Source organism: Aquila chrysaetos, chromosome 10, assembly GCF_900496995.4.
Source record: "Aquila chrysaetos chrysaetos chromosome 10, bAquChr1.4, whole genome shotgun sequence".
NCBI classification, from domain to species: Eukaryota; Metazoa; Chordata; class Aves; order Accipitriformes; family Accipitridae; genus Aquila; species Aquila chrysaetos.
In genome coordinates, this window is record NC_044013.1 from 1,375,685 (window position 1) to 1,389,944 (window position 14,260).

The 14,260-nt window shown below is 40.7% G+C and overlaps 1 protein-coding gene and 1 long non-coding RNA gene across 2 annotated transcripts in view; one reads left to right on the top strand and one right to left on the bottom strand.

The window, feature by feature from the left end:
- Nucleotides 1-9,577, top strand: part of ARHGEF26 (Rho guanine nucleotide exchange factor 26) — a 62,301-nt gene extending 52,724 nt beyond the window's left edge. The window contains exons 12-14 of the mRNA XM_030028010.2: nucleotides 5,641-5,708; nucleotides 6,178-6,282; nucleotides 7,194-9,577. Coding sequence (XP_029883870.1) covers nucleotides 5,641-5,708; nucleotides 6,178-6,282; nucleotides 7,194-7,336 — 316 coding nt within the window. The 3' untranslated portion in view covers nucleotides 7,337-9,577. The remainder of the gene's footprint in view (nucleotides 1-5,640; nucleotides 5,709-6,177; nucleotides 6,283-7,193) is intronic.
- Nucleotides 1,066-13,813, bottom strand: LOC115347078. Its single transcript, XR_003925369.2, has 3 exons — nucleotides 9,730-13,813; nucleotides 2,228-3,104; nucleotides 1,066-1,785 (listed from the first exon to the last, which is right to left on the bottom strand). It is a non-coding gene; the product is annotated as an uncharacterized LOC115347078 (long non-coding RNA).
- Between the last annotated feature and the right edge of the window lie 447 nt (nucleotides 13,814-14,260).

Sequence of the window (14,260 nt, forward strand, 5' to 3'; positions counted from 1 at the left end):
GCAAGGTAACCTTGACAGGCTTTTCTGATTTTTAACGAGTGGCAGAGGAGGAGAATGTGCAGCTTCAGCTTATGTAATATCCTTCTAGATGCTGGAATAAATATTTATTGGAATAAAATAAAGCCTCTGCAAACCTAGTGCAGTTTCTCTCATGTAATCTTGTCATGAGGGGACTCAGCGGCTGTAAGCCCATGCCATGTTAGTGTCACTCTCTTTCCTTGAAGTTACAGTGTAGGAATAATGGAAAATTGAATGCATATGTTGAAATTCTGTAAATTGAAGTATCTGTTATTAGGTGCTGCTGTTTTGGGTCTTCAGACCAAGAATTAACTATGTCTCTGCCTTGGAGATTGCCAGCTCCCTAGCCAGTGAAAAATGGTGTGGCTGTGCTTTGTGGAGTGTTACTTTAATACCATTACTGAGAGAAGTAACTTAATCCATTAGAGGGTAGAACAGAAGGGAGAAATGACAAGCAAAGCATCACATGTATGTGAAACCGCTGTGGTCTGAAACGGAGTTCTCCACAAAGGCACCATTCTGACATTCTGTGAGCAGCCGAGTGTCTCTTCTAGACCTACAGCTGAATGGAGAAGTACAAAGTTGTTGGTAGTGTGGTTTCACCAGGTGTGTTCAGTAAGGAACAAAGGAACAAAAAATAGGTTGAGGTAATGCAAAGGGAGTCTATGTTGATGGAAGGTACAGTAAATTTTAGTCATAGATTGCTTAAGGTGTTAAAGGATTATCTGTGATAGCTTTGCATAAAAATGCTTATAAAATAAGGAGGAACTGAAGATCTTGGCGTTGAACACATTTTTGCAAAAGAGTTGAGAATTGACATGTGACCATTCATAAACAGTGCAGAGTTCTGTCACTTTCTGGGTGGAGGGAGTTTTTGGTCAGAGGGAGAGTACAGAATATACACAGAAAGTGTAATGTCCCTGAAGTCAGCAGAGTATCAAAGTGTAATGCAGGCTGAAGATCTGACCTAAAAGAGGTCTGTGGAGAGGAAGATGCACATTTGTGGCATCGAGTGAAATACTGGGCAGATATAGTTTGTGATTTGATTTTGTACTCTGTAAGCTGGAGAGTTGGCCTAATAGAGCTAGAGTTATTCAGACTTCATCAGTGCAGATTTATATGTAAAAGGGAAAGTTTCTGTATGTTACACTCTGAAGTTCAGGCAAGACTCGGTCTGTATCTTTTCTGCAGTCCATGCAATAATAATGCTGGATTACTGAATCCCTTCTAGTTGTTACTGCTGAGGCAAACAAGCAAGGGCTGCAGGACAGAGATTTAAGCAGTTTGGATTTCTTGGGGGTTGTGGAAGGAATTTCCATTAAATTTATTTTCAGTTTAAGTGATATCATGGTAAAGAAAAAAAGAAATCCAAGTTTTGCCACATAACGCAACTGTTAAGTAAACTACACAATCTAGTGATTACATATTGCAATATGGAAGTTTCTTATTGTTTAATTTGAACTACAAGTATCACTTAAGTATCTTGAGTCACCACTGGGTTCTGTTGTAGCATAAGTACGTTTTTTTTTTTTTAAATACTTATGTAACAAACCTTCTGAGAACTGGAAGTCAAGACACAGGTTTTCTGCCTAGCTTAGCTGTTAATATAGTGCGTTTATCTAATAATCATTATCTCCAGAGGGTGAGTGCCTACAGTAAACCATAACAGCAAATAGTATACTGTAGTTGAAAGCACTGGATATATATGCATTCTGCAGCTGGCTTAAATATATAGCTATCCTACAAATAGTTCGGAACATTACAGACCTCTGTCGTGGTTTCAGCCCAGCTGGTAACAAAGGACCACGCAGCGGCTCGCTCACTCCTCCCGCCCTGCTCCGGTGGGATAGGGAGGAGATGGAGGAGAGAAAAGAAGAAAAACCCTGGAACCTCAAGGTTTGAGATAAGGGCAGTTTACTGGGACAACACAAAAAAAAGTTACAACAACAACGGTACTAATGGAAGAGTATACAAAAAGAGTGATGCACAGTGCAACTGCTCAGCACCCGGAACCCGACGCTCCGCCACTTCCCCCACCGAAAGTTGAGAGCGCTCTCCCCCCGGCCCGCTCCCCATTTATATACTGGGCATGATGTCACATGGTATGGAATAGCTCCTTGGCTAGTTCAGGTCAGCTGCCCCGGCTATGCCCCCCCACCTCCCAGGTTCCTGTAAAAATTAACTCTATCCCAGCTGAACCCAGGACAACCTCAAAGAGCAGAACTCAGTGCTGGAGAACTGCAGGTTCTTAAATTTCTAATGAAAGGTCCATTACAAGCAGTCGAGAGTCAGAGTTCCAGGCTCTCTAACAACATTCCCATCTCATCCCATGGCGCACCATGCTGCTGTGCATGCTGAGTAATTGAGCATGCAAATCTAAGTGTAACACTAAGCATGCGAATCCAAATTACTATGAGGAAAATATTGCTTCTACTGTTGTAGTTAAGGGAGGCTTTCTTGATACTTATCTTGATGAGAAGACCTTGAATAATTTGACTGCACAGATTCAATTAAGCTTGCTCTGTCTCTGGTACTTCTCTGCGCTGGTTTTTCTTTAAAACAATAAAGTATCTCACCCTAATCTCACCCTCAGTTTTAGCAATGTGGCATTTATACCATGTTATCTGTATGTAGAGCACAGTAGTAGCAGGAGATAGGCACAGGTGCATCCTATGGCATAGTGGTGGTAGCAGGCAGACATTGTTAGGGTATGAATGCAGAATGCACTTGTCCTGGAGCAGTGATTTGTGAATTAATTATAATGGTTGGATGGTACAGAAGTGGAAACAGTACTGGATTTAATGGGAGGAGGAGTTTGGCATTGCTTTGGGGAAGCTGTGGAGCTGTGCTGGGATAGAGGTGGTCCTTGTTCTCCTGATGCAGTTTTGAAGAGTGTTCTGCTTTAGAAACGAGCAACAAGAAGTGTCTTGTTCTTTTGGGTGCAAATATCCGAGAGGCCATCATTTCTCTGTGGTGCCATTAACTTCCATAGAACCCTTCACAAAAGTGAAAGATTTTATCTGTTTCAGTTGAAGCTGGAGGCGGGACAGAAGACATGAAACAGACTGCTCTAGATGTATCCCAGCCTGGAAAAATTTACAGTTTTAGGTTTGCTTTCGAAGTTTAGAATAACCCTGAAAGAAACTATAGATTAATGATTTCTATTAAAGGTCTCATTATAAAGTAAGCAGATGATTCAGACTTGTTTGGAAATGCATTTTTAGTTGTCTGGGCTTTTTATGAAAAGACATTTTGTCCTGCAGATTTATTATTTATTTGCTATATACTGTTTGTAATAGAAATAGCAGTCTAGCAGATTGTCATTCAGAGGAAGAGATTCTGAAAAGAATTACTTTATTTGAAAACTACCTATTTTTATAGAGTATTGACATGTATACAAAAGGTACAGAAAAACTTTCTCTTAACTTTGAGAAGGATGGGAGGGCAATCTACAATAGGGAGGCCAAGCTAGGTGGTTTAGAGGGCTTATGGAATGGAGTTTTGCACATGTAAAAATTGAATGTTTTCGCTGATGCAAAGATTCCTAGCACAGTTTGATCATGTTTTGTCATTTCATGTGGTGTCTGGTTCCCAAGTACCAAAGTACCAGTGTTAGGTCAGGAACTTTATATTGCCCTGTGAATAAGGCACAAAATATACAGTACACATAGATTATGAAGAAGTATGTACTTAAAGTGGGAGAGAGTCTGGCATTATCCCATTTTTCTCAGAGTTGTCTGAAAGGAAATGCAGTTTTCATGTTAAGAATGGTTACAGGGAAAGGAAAACAAGAATCTAAATACGACCTGTTTCTAAAAAAAAAAAAAAAAAAAAAAAGCCACAAAGTTAATTAAGCTCATGCAAAATTGTATACACTTATTCTTACTTTGGCTGAAACAGAACAAGTTCAGTACCACCTACTGTTAAATGACTGAAATGTCTAAAGTAGCATGTGTTGTAGTTTTGGCCATCTGTATGAGACCAACAGGTATCAAATGTTAGTAGGACATGTGCAGTAGTTCCATCTTTGAGGAAGAATGTGTTGTTGGGATTTAAAAAAAAAAATAGATCACAGTTTCTTACTAAATGCTAAAAAACCAGTATAAATATTTCAATTCAAAATAATCACTGGGATATTTTTTTTTCATTCTGAAAGAAGCATGCTCAAAGACTTCCATTCTGAATCCCTTCATTCTCAGGACGTTTTGCTAGTCTGTGAACAGAGAAGAGATTTCTAGAGCTAGCTGGAAGAAAGGCCATGAGAAAGTGTCAGTGTTCTCGGAAGAGACTGATGAACTTTATCGTGGAATGATGCATAGTGGGATGTTGCAGATTGGACTTCACAGGCTAACTACAACCCCTTGCTGAATCGTCTCCTCACTTGCTGAGCGATGGTGCATCTTGGAAGATGTACTCTAGAGAAGTCTCATAATTTGTCTAAATGTCCCACTTTCTGACACTTGAAGATACCATAGTGCTGTTTCCAAATGGAATTTTCTTCCGGTTTCAGATGTTTGACAAAATTGGGTCTTGGCAGAAGGCAGATGTTTTTCATTATTTTTAGCTAAAAAACTGAAGTTATCCAAAGATAGCAATGGAAATTTTTTTTGGGGTAGGGGGAATAGGAAAATTCAACCCTGCAACTCCCCTGTGTTATCTAATCTGTACTGATAGCAAAGCCCTTCAACAAACATGGGATAAAATCTAATTGCACTGAAATACTTGTTTTGGGAATCAAGCTCAAATTTTGGTTTGTCAAAATTCAAAGTTATAATGGTTAAGTTGTTATAGCTCAGCCACTAACAGGGGTGATTTAGGATTAGCTTTCTTTTTCCTTTACTGTCTGACATCACTTTAGCTTGTTCCACTCCCTTCTAAAATTAGTTATCAGTAATTTTGCATTTCTGTGATTAGAACCTAGGTAATTCTTTCTGCTCTCCTCAGAAATACTGACACATGTAATCTGAGATTGATTATGGTTTTCCTAGGTTATATAAGGTGAGATTCAAATGACTAATTTAGGCTTTTGTTGGGTCCTGGTTTATTTGTGCTGGCTCTCAGATTTCCCAAATGGACACATCTGGAAACATAAATGTGACCTTCTGAAAGCACAGAGAAACCTTGGTTTTGGGTTTTTTTTTTTCATTCTTGCTTTTCATTCTAAGATAGTTCTTACTCACAGGAAACCTGTTGGTATTGTATATTAAAATTTCTGTATTGCATTTATCAGATTCTTTGTACATTAGATGGATTTCTATTTTAGTAAGATTACTAATAAGTATTAGTCATAGACACTAGCGGAGAAATTTACCTGCATTACTTAAAAATAATTAAAATTAGAGGTATATAAGACATCATGCCAGTACATCCCATGTTTATAGGCTTTTTTGTCCAATCCAACCTGCTTAAAATAGTTAAATATGTTTGAATAATATGTTGCTAGAAGTAGTATCACACCTTCTGGCCATATCTTGAGAGGAGGAAAAAGGAGGTTTTGTTTTGTTTTCTTTAGTCAATAAGAAAGAGGAAAGATTTAAATACAGAATCTTGAAAAGGGGAGTAGTCTTGACCATTATCAAGAGTGTGAGTTGGGAAACTGAGTTTTGTCGTTGCTGTTTGCAGGAGTGACAGAGCTCGCTGGATTACAGCGCTTGGACAGGACAGAGATGGGCAGAAAACAGACAGGACAAGTAAGTTACAACTAACAGCATTTAGGAGAGCTTTGACAGAAGAATAGAAATGCACTGCCCCTTAGTGGGGATGTGAGCAAGTGTAGACTATAAATACCCTTAGAAACATTGTCTGTTTATTTTCCTGGGCTCTGTTAAGTTGCCTTCTCTTCCTGTGTCCATGGGCTTCTTTGAGGAGTTCTATTTCACAGAGTAATTTCTGTTTCCATTCATTAACTCTGGTTTGGCCAGTGTTTCAATCTGCTAGCAAAAGTGCAAAGTCCCTTCTCTTATGTGTTTATCCCAAGTTTGTTTGTGTGTAGTTGCTCAGGTAGGAAGCCATTTGCATAAAATGCTGCCTCCTTTGGGTTTTTTTGGGGGGGGAGTATACTCTAAATTTTTTAAAAATAAGTTGTATATATATATATTTTAATAAAAGATACTCTGTTATGTGAATTGTTTAATTCAGCCTCGCTTATTTCTTCCACAGCTTTGGCTCAGGTAGAGATCATCAGAACTTACACAGCAAAGCAGTCAGATGAACTGTCTCTTCAAGTTGCTGATGTTGTTTTGGTTTATCAAAAAGTAAATGATGGTGAGTGAGAATTTTGCTGTCAGTAACTGTCTGTCACCACTGCAGGTGAATCCAGCTAGAAAAATTTGCTTCGTAATAGCATTGGCTGTACAATGAACAAAGGTTTAGCTTCCAAGAAAAATGTGAGCATTTCTGTTCAGGTTTCTGAAGGACAGCCTCTGTTTAAGCAACAGTTGTTCAAAGTAACTCATCGCCTATCAGAGTTGATAAACAGCTGCAAAAAGTATGTGCTGGCTGGTTTTGATATGTCAGATGTCCACAGCTAAGTTTTTAATTCAACCTAAAACCACGGACCTCAGACATTTTAGCGAGTGAGCACCAGGTTTGTCTAAGAGAAACATAGATATTGTTGTGTCATATACTGTGCTTCACTGCCTGTTCAGTACAAGGGGTCTAACATGGGTTTTGCCTAAGTTTTCTATAATATCAAGTACACTGAGATCAAAGCTGATTCTTGCCTGGATGTGCAAGGGATTCTACTAGTATCTCATGTGTTAACTCAGGGATGCTTGAAGCTGTCAGCACTTGAAGTACTAAACCCTAACTTAATGATGTTACTCAATATTACATATGAATCCAAAGATCCCATCAATTGTGCTCCATTGCTTTCTTTAGATTGCAATATTATATTCTTCATACCATTTCAAACTATATTTGAATTACAATATAAAAAATTACACTTGTTTAATATTTATTTTTACATACTATTTTGTGTCTAGTCTGCCTTTATTAAAAAAATATCTGCCAGACTGATCTTAGTCTAGTACTTTATTCACTACGAAGGTAAATGTATAATGCGTGTGATGACTCTGTCAGCTTTGTCTCCTCAAGTGCAACACACACAGTTCTGACGAAGACTCTTTAACATTACTTGAAAAGGTTTGTTACTCCATGTCTGTTCACCCTTGCAGGTTGGTATGAAGGGGAACGATTGCGGGATGGCGAAAGAGGTTGGTTTCCCATGGAGTGTGCTAAAGAAATCACATGTCGTGCCACGATTGACAAGAACATGGAACGGATGGGACGCTTACTTGGACTTGAAACCAATGTGTAGACCGTTTTTGCTTCTTTGTACTATACTACAGGATTTGCACTAACTGCTCTCAGTGGGGGCATAGATGCGTGCCCTATGGCACTCGCATAGAAGATGCAGGTCACCAATGCAAAAAATGTAGTTAACAGAGCACTGATGTTTTGGATACTCATCCCTTTTGGTCTTGCGTTTTGAGAGCTCTGAACTGAAACCTGGCTTGACCAGTAGCAGACTTCAACTAGAAGTAGCTTCTTAGGCACTGGAGATCAGCCATGCATCTTTTTGACTTGACTTTAGTTCTTCCATCCCTGCTTCTATGTATTCTTTCTCCATATGTTTGAGCATTTTGACTTACTTTCAGAAGCAGAACTCTGTAGTACTGCATAGGAGACTGAACACCAGGAACTCACCCAATCCATTGAGCTGGAGGTGAATAGCAACGTTGGGGGTTTCCTGCTCCTAAGAAACGACAGTATTACATTTCCAGTACCAGAGAAGTATGTTAACGGGATACTTCCCAGTTGTGTCAAAATCTGCATGTAACAAACTAGAATAACCAACCCTGTAATTCATAAAGGACTACCTCTCCAGCACAAATCCAAGGACGTCCCAGGCTTTGTAAGAAGTAACTAGATCTCTAATCGATGTTAGCAAAGCTGATGCAAGTTCCAGGGAAGAATTTGGAGAAGTGCCTCCAGTGGTGGTGGTGGTCTCTAATACAGTGTATTACTCATTCAGGCAGCTCAGACTTTCTCTTGTTGTAGTGCTGCAGTGGTGAAAGGACTTCTGAAAACAAGAAAGAGGTACCAAACTCTGCAAAATATGTGATGTTGATTATGTCATTCTCAGATCCATTTTAGTACCGGTATTTTAAAGGAGTAGAACTGCTGGAAATCTGTCCATTTTGTTTCTGTCTTCCTTATGTTTTAACTAGGTCTTCATAATAAGTTAGTGCTTTAGAGCAAGGGTTTTGATGAGGACTGCAGAAAACAATGAAATACTCTGTTCTGAGCTTGGGGTGTTTGTTTTGGTGGTTTTTTTTGGTTTTTAGTCTTTCTGCTCTTCTGTGCTAGAGGAGATGATTATTTCCTTCTGTGGAGGCAAAATGTTCAACTGAACTTCAGTTTACCTACATCTTTAGCATTTGTTAGCATCATGTTGAATCCACAGGCAAAAAAAAGAGGGAGAAGTAAGATCTGTAGAGTGTTGTTAAGGTGCCAGGTCTTCTCATCTCCATTGTATATATAAATGGTAAGACCACCACTGAGGAAAGACTGGGAAGCAAGATAGATAACAAAATACCAAGTTAAGGTGCTGAGCTATCTTGGCTATCCTCTACTGCTGACTTACTTGATGATGTCATTGGATGCTTCAGGCAAGAGATCAGGAGGGAGGGCAAGAGCAGGATAGATAAAATAGTACTAGGACCTCGCTTTCAGAGGAGCTCACATTGGTGCTGCTGCACACATCTGCTCTTCTCTGCTTTAGAGAAGACTTCTCACAATTGCACTACACCCAACACCTGCTAAATTTTTGCATCTGCAGTTTAGCTTTGGAATTTCACAGAAAACAACCACCACTTCATGGTGTGTGAACCAAATGCACTCAAAAATGAAGTAAATTTCAGTGCATCTTTTCTGTATATAGGTGTGACAGTTTGTATTATAATATTCTTCACCTTTTTAAGGACCAGCTGATAACTCAGCAGGGTGGTAGAATACATGTTTAATAAAAATGAGGGAAGAACTTGTAGTACAAAGGCTTTCTTCTTGTTGCATTCCCTGTCTTTTTCAAAGGGGCTGGATGTTGTTTTATATACTGTAATATGTTGATTCAATTTATGAATGAATTGGATGTTTATAAAAATGTCTCTGTAACATTAAAATATATTAGGAAGGCAATAATTTTGTACAAAAATACTTACCTTGACAGTCTGACAGTGGTTATACACCCTTGTAAATTAATTTAAAATGGACTGATAAAATAGTAATGAGAAGCTGTAAATTGAACAAAGACTTATTTAACATAGTAAAAATACTGCTAATATTTTAACAAATTTTATTGTACACAGGCAGATGTTTAACACATAACTGAATGTATAAATCAAGACATTAATTTTATTCAGATTTTAATACATTGTATATATTTTTCATACCTATAGTTTTTCCAAAAATGCTGTAATGTTTTTTAAAGACTTTTTTCCTATTGGACACAGCTCTTCAGGAATTAAAGACTTCTATGATTTTACAGGACAACAATCAATAAAATGCTTTTAAATCCTTACTAAAAAAAGCTTCAATTCTTCTTTAAGAAACACCATTAAACTGCAGGTTGTTAATGTCATTCTTATCAAAGAAATTAAATCTGTTCTGTAAAGATAAATAGCACCATCATTTGTCATAGATCCAATTTACCTGTATGCCCATGAACTTGGAGCAAAGGCATAAAATGCAGGTCTAGGATGCAGCCTCCTCTCCAACTAGACAAACCCAGAATGCTCAGCTGCTCCTTCCAGCCCTTCACCAGCTCTGTTGCCCTGTATGGGATCCAATACATTTTGCACACCTGATTTCTAGAAATGATTGTGCAGAAAATAATTCAAAATTAATCAAGAGAGAAGGACAAAACAAGGCCCTGCTGTGGAGCACTCAGGAAGTCGAAATGCTGGATCCAGGTCTTGTGCTAAACATGACTGCATTAGTTCTCAGTTAACAATAAATGCTGGAAGACTATTGCAAGTATTTAATACATAACTTACCTGGGGGATAGTATACAAAGGAAGATGACAGCTTGGGGCAGCAGGAACCTCAGAACTACCCTTTCCTGCCCAATGCCTGCTCTCTGCTGGCCACAACAGTGGCCTGGGAACCTTCTCAGGAGTGGTGACAACCTCCCCCTTAGCCTAGGAGATGTTACAACCTTGCTGGTGCAGGTGTGGCAGCTACAAATTAATTCATTCCTTTGTATGTTTGTCTCACCTATTTGTTTGCATAGTTTTTGCCCCCACCTGCACAATGCCTGAAAAAAAGGATCAAAATAAAAAAAAAAGGTGGCCTTTTGGTGAGCTGCCGAAGCAGCACTTTGGACAAATGAGTTTTTTAGGGAAGCAGCTGACACCATCACAGTGTTTTCTAAGCTACACAGCTCCAGTCTGTGCTATGTAATTCCCCCATGCACAGAAACAGACTCTGCGCTGCACTCTGTTTAGCATCAGCATGTGCCTGGAAAAGGCATCTAGTAGGTACAACACTGATAACTGGTATGACCTCTTAAAATCTTTGACTTTCACTCTAAATTCCATCATAGCTCAAAGAGGTCTTAGAAATTTAAGACAGCATGACAAGCAATGTATCTAAAAGTTTGTATAAACAAGTTTTCAAAAGCTTAAGGGTTTTGTTTTTTCATTTTGGTTTTCTTTTCTCCCCTCTAGCAAATCCACAGTATTTTCATCAGCAAAAAAAAAAGAAGTAATCTTTTAACTCTGACTTGCTCTGAGCACTTCTATTGCAAAGGGAATGATCTAAAAAACTCATTTTCACTAACCAGTGCATGCACACACACACACGCATGGTCTCTCTTTCTCTCCTGCCTGAGGAGGACATGACACCAGTATCTCCTTTTAATTAAACAGCCCAGCAGTGATGGAATACAGCTGGGAGTTTGTTACTGTAAAATTAACTTTCATTTTTGCAGGGCCTGGAATTTGTACCCCTTCCTTACGTGACTTCTCTAATCAGGTTTTAAGCAAGTTGACCAAAAATAAAAGGCGCTCTCAGTTCCCTGAATCAAAGTTTCATTTTATAGGACGCAGTTAAATACACATTATGTAAGGTGGGCAGAAACCCTGCAAAGTCCAACCCATGTGACTGGCCCAGTGATTAGGTACCAGCATGCATGAAAACAAAGCCTCAGGTTCGCACTTAGCCCTCACTGAAGCCAAGACCACACTGAATGTCAGCACTGCCAGGGGAAGGAACCCACTCAGTCTTGGTAAGCCTAGATGCCCATATGGGGTCTGTGTAGGCTGCCAAGCATCCCCTTCAGAAAACCAGTGCCCACATGCCTTCAACCTGTCTCAGCATTTCCAAATACTCATGACACAACTGGAGAACAGTTATTAATACCTTTTCTGCTTCTTTACATCACCTCTGCAACATAATAAATAGAACATTTTTATCTGCTGAACTTTTAAAAAAGTAACACTATAATGCAGTATTGTTCTTGACTTCCATGTCAAAGAATACATTTGTTCTCCATTAGGCAAAGCTAATTTGCTGAAAATAAAAAGGTAAAAGTAGCACTTTTAGTCAACCTACACAACCTCACAAAATGCAGTCTTCATGGAGCATCCTATTTACATGCACATACCTTAAACTCTGTATCTATAGAATATATTCACACAAGCTTCTTTTTTTTTTTCCTGCATATCCTGTTTCTAAAGTAACACACTTAGTCAAGACTAACAAGTCAACAGAACACAAGTGTTAGAAAGAAACATAAATTTTGACACCAAGATAGAGCAAATCTGAGGAGGTCTTGTTCCCCAGGAATTACACAGATAGTGTTGCTCTTAGCTCTACTGTAGTCTGCAAATTATTTTCAACAGCTGTATCATAACAACTACATCATTTAGGCAAACTGGAGATAACACAAAGGTCAGGAAAAATTAATTGCCATCCCTGAATTCTGTTCTATTCCATAACCCAGAGTTCCAGGAGATGCCAGAAACACTAACACACAGACAGAAACAGACTTCATTAAGTGCACTATGAACTGGGAAGAGAAACATGGTCTCTGGCTAGCCATATGAAAAAAAGTTAAAAACCTTACTAAGCATTACCTCATAGGTTGCTTAATAACCCAATGTCATGGTTTAAACCTGGTACACAGCTAAACCCCACACAGCTGCTCACTCACTTGCTCACTCCCTCCCACCACTGTGGGATGGGGAAGAGAATCAGAAGGGTAAAACCGAGAAAACTTGTGGTTTGAGATAAAGACAGTTTCATTGTTAAAGCAAAAGCCACACACACAAGCAAAGCAAAAGCATTCATTCTCTACCTCCCATCAGCAAGCAGGTGTTCGGCCATCTCCAGGAAAGTAGGGCTCCATCACACATAGGACTTGGGAAGATAAATGCCACCACTCTGAATGTCTCCCCCAGCTTTTATTGCTGAGCAACATGGCCATATGGTTGGTGTGGGATATCCCTTTGGTCAGTTGGGGTCAGCTGCCCCAGCTGTGCCCCCTCACAGCTTCTTGCACACCCCAAGCCCACTTGCTGGTGGGGCAGCACGAGAAACAGGAAAGGCTTGATTCTGTGCAGGCACTGCTCAGCAATACCTAAAACATGCCTGTGCTATCAACACTATTTACATCACAAATCCAAAACACAGCACCGCACACAGCTACTACGAGGAAAACTAACTCTATCCCAGCCAAAACCAGTACAACTACCATTGGGAAAAGGCTAATTTTCAAAGTTTGAAAAACACAGAGGTTTCCAATACTTTTCTGCTTTAAAACAGAAGTTAAGCTACATGCTTTAAGCACAGTTGGGAAAGTACAGCCAATATCAATATTTACACATTAATCATGTTTCTTTATAAGCAAAGATCTGCCCATACCAACCCATGACCACCTCAGGGTGCATTTCTTTTGGTGATGGCCCCAATACCACAGTCTGATCCTCCACAATCTGGGGAGGCAGAGGAGAGAACCATCTGATTTGTTGAACCAACACTGGTATTTTCACCCAGGCTCTGCTATTGCTACCATTTCTTTTTGCCCTTTGTATTGTTAGGTAGACGTTTAGCCATCATTCCTTTTAAGTACTGCAAAAACCAAGAACAAGGAGAATGAAACTGGTACCACCTGCCAGCCTTTTTTTTTTTGTGACTTTTAATCCAACCCTGCCCAGTAACAGCGCTACTGCCAATTCTTCTTCAAGAACCTACAAATTTGTAACGTGGAGCAGCCCACCCTGCTTCGCTGCGGTAACTGCCCCTGCCACCGCACACCCCTCTGCCCCAACGCTGAGCAGCCAGGTACAGCCAGCCCGCAGCTCCTCTCTCAGCTCTGGGCGCCATCTTGCTTCCTCCGGTATCAGTTGCACCTGTCCCAGCGCGACACCCCGCGTTTCCAAAACCACAAGCCCGAGATACAGCACTACAGTCAAGTTATTTAATTTCCATTTCCACACAAATTATCACTAATTTAATCTCCTCCCACCCCCCCGCCTTTGATTCCAGGGCTCACCTTCAGCGGTGCCGCGGCACCCCGGATTCCCGCCTCCTCACCACCCCGTTGTGTGGCGCAGCCCGCGGCGAGACCTTCGCAGCACCTCGCCGCCCTGAGGCGAATGGACCGGCCGCCTCCCGCCCTCACCTGCGTCCCCGAGGGCGTCTGGAGGGTCCCGGCGGCCTCCGGTGGCTCCTCGCAGCCCCGCTTTTTCCCCACACAACCGCGGGCGGCTCCGGGGAGGGGGACGCCGGGGGACCGGGCGCCGGCCGGGAGCGGCCGCTCCCGGTCCCGCGGCGTCCCCCTCCCGGGAGCCGCTGAGGCTTTTGTTTTCCCCCTTTCTTGCATCCACCGCCCCCAGGCCGGGATGTTCCTCCTCCTCCCTCCCTGTTTGAAACACCTCAGCACCTGCGAGGGGGTGAAAGAGTAAGTGTTTGGGGGGAGGGAGGTCGAACTGTATATTTTTTGCAGCTGTGTTGCATAATGAGCTTCGCATCCTCCACTCCTTGTTAACCCGATGGAAAGCACGGTCCAATCACTAAGTTAGGCTTACTGCTGTATGAAAAAAAAAAATTAGTTTCACCTGACCAGTTCTGTTTTCTTCAGAATAAGGCTCATAAATCCTCCCGAGCCTGTTGGTCAGGATCATTTTTGCAAAGCACAAGAAACAAAACCAAACCCCAAGAAGGGAGAAGGCGTTACATT